The 7,275-nt window shown below is 39.1% G+C and overlaps 1 protein-coding gene across 1 annotated transcript; it reads right to left on the bottom strand.

Annotated features, from left to right (window-relative positions):
- On the bottom strand, positions 1-6,949 carry LOC140237328 (uncharacterized). Its single transcript, XM_072317266.1, has 8 exons — positions 6,571-6,949; positions 4,256-4,363; positions 3,699-3,836; positions 2,514-2,726; positions 2,151-2,227; positions 1,748-1,800; positions 1,117-1,287; positions 1-251 (listed from the first exon to the last, which is right to left on the bottom strand). Exons 1-8 carry the CDS (start codon positions 6,863-6,865, stop codon positions 17-19), a joined length of 1,290 nt encoding a protein of 429 aa, XP_072173367.1. The 5' UTR covers positions 6,866-6,949; the 3' UTR covers positions 1-16.
- Positions 6,950-7,275: the final 326 nt, after the last annotated feature.

Raw genomic sequence — 7,275 nt, forward strand, 5'->3', positions numbered from 1 at the left:
AGCAGAAGGTATAAGTTTAAGGTTCAAAGGTCAAGACATGTAGCTGTCCATCTGTATAAGCCGGTACGAAAAACTCTGCCTGACCATCTCCTGTGACGTCACGCACAGAAGGGGAGCCAACGGTGCCGTGTTCGGCTTCGAATATTGATGTCTTGGAGTACTGCCAATCCGTTGGATCGTCATCATTGAGGGCCTCGAAGATGTAAAGGTTACTGTCGTCATCCCCAGCCATGGTGATCATAGGCTTCCGTCTGAAGTTAAATTTTTGAATATGTTACAAGCTTTCAATAGCAGAGAGTCACCAAAAAACATACAGTCATGGGTTCGCGCTATGTAACTAGGCCTACAACTTGACGGAGGCATCCGAGATTGAGTACACAATACTTTGCCGAAATTCTCTGTTCACCATCAGTGTTTGTATGTCGGCTATTTTATGCTCAATATCTCATGCATGCAGTCAATATAGTTCAGAGGTGAGTCACCCTCTGTATGAGCAGGAAAGTTTCAAGGAAATTATATCATTTACACTGTATTCATGACATACATGTATCCACACATTTGTAGCCTTTTTATGAATCAGTATAAGCAAAGCTTTCAAAATGATTAGGAGAGTAATATTAAACGGTCGTTTTGTTCTTAGAAGCAGGTGTACAAATAATCAGAGATGCAAATTTGGTTAATTCAAGAATCACATTGAATGACCAGATGAAATTCGCTGTTAGAAATGCCGCATACCTGTGTGTTATAGTGAAGGAATTCAGAATACAACAGTTATATTGGTATTGTTAGACAATGATTTTGTTGTTAAATATTCGAACCTTTACTATCATTATTTTCAACCGTCCTTCTGGATTAAACGATCCATGGATGTTATGAAACAAAACATATTCTGCGAGTAATAAATGCAATAAAGAGACGTAGGCCTATACAAAGTAATGCATTCCGGAGAAGACGAAGCGACACATTGGCTTCATCTTGAATAAAGGTTCAGTATGAAGCAGCAATATGTGTGAGCCAGAATTTTGATTTGCACCCTATATCAAAATTTATAAAACACTTCACACACCCTAATGATAGCACCCGTGTGCCGTGATCTCAATTTAAAAGCCACCATACCTGTTCTTGTTGTTGTCAGGGTTGATAGTAAAAGCCACTCCCGGTGCACCCATTCCCTCGAATGTGATTGGACTATTAGGCTTGAAACCCTCTGCAATCACGTGACGCACCCAGATACCGGTTTCCCAGTCATCGGGGATTTCATAAGCAAGCAGTTTGCCATTTGTTTCACTGTTTGATAAAAAAAAAAAAAAAATGTTTTTATAAGGCATAAATGTTGATAAGCTTCTAAAGTACTTTTTCCCACCATCTTGATGACGTTGACTATTTCGTCTTACCCTATTCATTCTATCTGTTTCATTAATCAACTCGTCGCAACAGTTGTTCTGTCCTACGAATCGTTTTGAGATAATCGATATACGTGCTTATCATGTTTTCTTTTTGCTCAAAGACTATAAACTTGCACGTATTTAACCCTTAATCTGATAAGCGGGAAGAGAAGAAAACGGAGCCTGCGATATTGCTTTGGTTCGGAACCGTTTTAAAAGTATAGGATAGCAACTGATTAGGTTTAAGTAACTGGTAATAATGCGGTATAGAGTAGTACAATAACTATTAAAACTCGTTTACTCTTATATATAATTATAGTAGTAGTTTTCTCCAGAGGTAAAAGTTTACTATATATACTTACCTATTAGCTGTTACCAGAATATCTAGGCGTCCGTCTCCGTTTAAGTCCACAATCTGATAATATTGATTTCAGAAGACAAAATATTATGATGAAATGACTTGATGTTTTCACGAGGCTTGCCTTACATTGCGACTGGCTAATCATGAGAAATTGATCTTCACAGGAACAACAATTAGTTTGAACACATCAGTACATTTGTTTATACAAGCGATATAAATGACATTAATCAAAATTAACGTTATCGTGTATTAATTCGATTCATATCTAACTCAAACTGCAAAAAAAAAGAAAAAAAAATCTAGAAAGCAACACGTGCCTGACCTGTTCAATATCGTCATATTGTTTTGTTTCTCTAATTGATTTCATTACAGATATATGCCTCTATAGAATTATTCCCACTTACCTCACATTCAAAGAACCTTTCCTCAGGAACGTAGTCAATAATTCTGTGCTTTATTTTGGACCAATCAGGAGAGAGACCTAAAAGAAGAGCACAGAAGGTTGCAGGTGTGTATGGTGCCATTGACTATAATATAAACGATGCATTTGATATTACACCATGATATGCGGCATCATCTTATACAAACATATTATACTATTATTATCTGTATAAGGATATGTTTTTTCAACTATCTTATATACCCTTCCAACCCCAACTCCCCTCCCCCGATGCATCGAGATTGCATGCATTTGAAGTGGAGACTTGCTAATAAAGCAACTATAATCATGATATATAATAAACCAAGTGGGCTGTCAAGTGACATACCTTCTGTCCATGACACAACGATCTGTTCGGAGAAGTACTGTGTGCTGAAGATGGCATACCGCTTCTGGCCGATAGAGCGTGGCAGGGGCAGCTCTTCGTAGCGGAAGAAGGCATCGGGACCTGTGAACATGACGTTTTCCTTCCAGGGCAGGGCGAGCGGGTTGCCGACTGATGGATGCTTGAACCACACCATCTCAGCTGCCACCTCTCCCACTTTAGGTGGAAAGAAAGAAAGATATCGACATTCATTCAGTAATAGATTCAGTAATTTATCCATGTATTTTTCATAATTCAGTAATAGATCCATGGACAGAGCATCACTGCAGGTCTCTGCTAGCAGAGCAACAATTTTGGCATGCAGTCCCAGGACCATTCTTGGCCAGTGTGTACAACTATTGGGGTTTCCTGTGCCAATCAGCCCTTAAAAAACGAACAAAAAGAGACGGGTCCATTGGGGACAGGTGTCAAATGCACCACTCTCTTTTGCGTCATGATTCATTATTGATTTGACGGATTGATGTAATATAGAACTATTATTCATACTGAAATAGGATCACTCAAAGAATGAAAAATCGTTATATTATATGGAAAGGACTGTTGACCTATATTAAGACATCTTTTGAATAATAGGCATCAAAATGTTTATCTGTGATATTTCACGCACATAACGAATTGGAAAGGTTGCGAAATATATGAATCGCCCTTACAAGACCGCTTAGTCTACCTAACCATTGAATAGCCATATTACAGGACGTACAAACCTTCAGCTTATGATGATTATTTGGAATCTTTTCCAAAATCAGATCTCAGAATAATATGGCATACGTTTTGACAGGAGGTCCTTCCTGTAAAACTGTGTCAATAAATCATCTCACATCAGAGGCATATATTAGTAAAGTTAGGTTACTCTTGTTATGATTATCAACTGCGTAATTTGTGTCGAATCTATTGGGATTGGAAAAAAAAAAGCTTCTGCTTCGATAATAATAATATAGCAAGATGATATTACTATGAGACTTACAAAATATAATCGAATTACTGCACATCTAAAACTCAGGTGTTCAAATACCCATTATACTTTGACTGCTATTTTAACTTAATGCAGAAATGTATGCACCACATTAATGTGTGCTTGATACCCCCGAATTGAGGACTCTCCGGTTGCAAAAATGATGATGTGCTTACCTACTGGCACATATGCACGACACGTGAGGGCGTCCTTGAGGCCGTCTTTGTCCATATCGACGAAGTAAACTCGATGGTAGAACCATTTGGATCTGTCGAGGACTCGTGTAGTGATGTCATAGGTGGTGGCCGGTGCGACTTGGTGAAAATTTCAGACAAACAGATGACTACATGTGAACCAATATACTTATTTTAGTCATTACAAATGTATTACGCCTGACAGTTCTATTAGCGCAATTAATGTAAATATAGAGTATCAAAATTCAACCATCTGTGTACTATACAGGACGGTGCCAATAAAAAAGTTACCAATTTGGCGATTTCCTTTGCGGTACATCAGTCAAAATGGGAATAAGCTCAAAATGGTGTTATGCTTTTTGTGCTTTGTCTCCAAGTGTGTGGTGAGGAGTAATATGGAATGACGTGAAGCCTGCCGGGGGAAGAGAGAACCCCAAACAATAATATGACTTCAAATACCGCATCAGATTCTTCCAGAAACAGTTTCCAGGTTGACATCTAAAATAAACATAATATTCATCTTGACTTTGTATACTCACTGGAAGTGTCGTTCCCTGCTTCGATGATCTCGATGTTGCCGTCCGTTTTGGTCGGGACCAGGAATCCGTTGGCGACCCACCACAGACCATGGCGACCAAACACGTCGTCTGAGTAAAAAGGATTTAAAAATATATATATATCAGAGATTCCAATGGTAGGGGATTCATGTGTCCTTGGATAGAACACGAAGGTGGCCAGTTTATGCTTTGAAAGAATGAGATCAAGTAACATGAGACGGAAAAGAATGAAATAAACTCATATCTTAAAAAAGGCTGAGTAATGGCTTTCCCAAGAACAATTTCCATACAGTCTTTTCTATGACTTCACGTCTTAGTATTGAAGAGTTGTTTTGAGTGAAATTGGTTTGAAAGCAAGAGTTTGTTTTATTGCTCGATTACATTTTTTTTATTATTGTTTAGCATTTCAGACCGTTGAGTATGATTATGTTTTCACATACAACAAAATAATGTCTTTTTTTAATCTAGTGGAATCACGTATTGCTAAAGGTCAAAAACATAGTACAGCAAAATATTTTAATGCGATTACAAATCCCTCAGTAAATGATTTCCTCAAACTCGTGTGTGCCTTGTTCCCGCCGAATAACATATCCGTCATTATTTTTTCATCTCTCCCTTTCTCCCTCCCGTCCATCTTCCCTTTTTTTTCTCCTCTTCCCCCCCCCCCCTCCATTCTCTATCACTTACAGTGTCACCTTAATCGGCTACCAATTAAAACGTCACCTAACTCGGATGATACGAGTATGAGAGAAACAGACATGCGCAAATCCCACAATTGCATCCCGCTTCAAACCATTGGTTACTGGCTCAAGAGGATCTTTGCGCAGTCGCTATATCATGTATATCTCGTACGATAAAACGGCATTATGTGCCGACACGCCTACATTATTGTGTACCAGTATCCCAGTGTCACCACTGAGTTGTGTTTGCTATATCCGATAAAACTGAAGTAATCAATTGACAAGATAAGACAATTGGAATGAACAGGTGTAAATTTTCTCAAATATTAAGCCGATGATAATTCCTTGCCTGGTGCAGTGCATGAATTTAATTTGGTCTTGGGGTTAGATTACACATTGTCATGTATCCAACAACATCTTCTCTCTGTGATTGATGGGGGTACCATGGATATAATTTTGAACAGGGAAAACATTTTATGTGAAGACAGTGTGATCATAACTATTTTTTCCTGAATGTTATGGCACAAAGTCATAAATTTGCATGGCATGCATGGGTGTATCAGTCTCGTTCATACACTGTCACACATCTTGTGGATTTTGACTGTTACCATTATTAATTATCATTAATAATCGTTAATTTTCATTAATTATCACTGTTGTTGATGCTGTTCTCTTCTGGTTTTTTTTTTTTTCAACCTCTCTTTATGTGTAGGCGCCGTTTTAATGAACATTGCATTATATTCCCTATAATGTGCGCCTGTCTTTCCCCTTGCACGTGTAGTCCTATATAGAAGTTCGCGTTCTTGCAACATTCCCATAATCGATAACTTGTTGGGTTTCTGGATTCAGAGTTCACAAACGATTAATAATTGGCAAACCTGTTCTGAAAACAGTCAAACCTCTCCTTTCCTCCTTCTCTTCCTTTTATCCTATTTATCTCTAACACGCAAGCCACTCTTCCCCTCTATTTTTTATATATTTTGTATAATGAGGGCTGCAAGCAATTATTCGCTAAGGGTTTGCTATAAGCAAAAGTACATGTTCTGGAATGATATGTTACTTAGGTTAAGTAAAACATATTTTTTAAACTAAACTGTGTTGTTGTTGCTCTGTTGTTGCTGCTGCTTTTGTTGTTCGAGCTAATATAAGGGAAATACGTGGGTACAGCCACCAGTTTTAGTTGGGGTGGGGGTCTTTCATTCTGTAACTTCGCCTTTTTTCAAAGAAGCTTTGTTTGGAATCTAATATGGGGGTACTCCTATTCAAGTTTCCTAAAACTTTATCGGAATCATATCTGGCTACATTCAGACCGAAATGTTTTAAGACGCATTCCCTTTAAACACAGAAAGCTAATACACTGCGATGGTACAGTGGATAAGGAGCTGTACTTCCAGTCTGCTGTTTAGAGTTCGATTCACGCACTGTGCTACGTTTTCGACAAGATGTCTTTGCCGTTAAGTCCCTCTTAGAAAAAACAAACAAACCGTAAGTGTTGCCTTGTAATGCTGGTGTAACAAAAATTATGATTGGACCCATTGGGAGGACAGCTTTGATTAACACTGAAGAGGATTTTCTTAATTGGTTATCATAGTATCACCAAAATTAATTAAGATTTACCGGGAATCTCTTCGACCTCGTTGGGCCACACCATGCCGTCCGCGAGGACCTCGGTCACCAGGGCGTTCGCACCGTTGTCGGCGAGTTGTCGCCCAACGTCGCGCACGATGTAGATGTTGTCCTTGGTGCCTGGCACGGGGTTGAATGTGCTGATGGAGACGGTGTCCACACCCGTGTTGGGGTCGGGAAGAACGGAGGTGAAGGCAGCGAAAGGGATGTCGATGTGCCCGAGATTCCGCACCGTCCAAGCCATGGCGGCTGGATACAAGACTAATAATACCAACCAACGAATCATTTTCACAAAAATTTGTGAATAATATTTGTTCTCTTGTTATATTGCAGATGTGGTCAACTGGAGTTGTTGGTATCCAGGGCCAAGAGTAATTATGATTCAGGCAAGTGCTGATGGCTTTATATACATCTCATGGCTGGTTGGCATTAAGAGCATTAGCCAGTAATCCGCTTACGATTATGGAAAGAAATTACTCAACATCCGTTGTTTACCTACACATCTCATTTGCAAGCACGTGAGAACAATTTTTGAAAACACTGGAGACATACTACATGTAACGGATGGTGATAATCATGAAAAAGACTGCTGTATTATGATTTAAGAGTCTAAACTCCGTCGGAGGTGAGGCATATTTCTACGGACAAAGCATCCACTCCTTTGATAGATAGAGAGGGCTTTAAATCCAACGCCCT

This window comes from Diadema setosum, chromosome 13 (genome assembly GCF_964275005.1).
Source record: "Diadema setosum chromosome 13, eeDiaSeto1, whole genome shotgun sequence".
Classification (NCBI taxonomy): Eukaryota; Metazoa; Echinodermata; class Echinoidea; order Diadematoida; family Diadematidae; genus Diadema; species Diadema setosum.

Bases quoted from the DNA above. Each gene is read 5' to 3' on its own strand.
- LOC140237328 (XM_072317266.1), bottom strand. From the start codon at position 6,865: ATGATTCGTTGGTTGGTATTATTAGTCTTGTATCCAGCCGCCATGGCT. The intron at 2,228-2,513 runs GTATGTCACTTG...CTCTTCTTTTAG, and splicing joins CGTTGTGTCATGGACAGAAG to GTCTCTCTCCTGATTGGTCC. The intron at 1,801-2,150 runs GTAAGTGGGAAT...CAATATTATCAG, and splicing joins AAAGGTTCTTTGAATGTGAG to ATTGTGGACTTAAACGGAGA.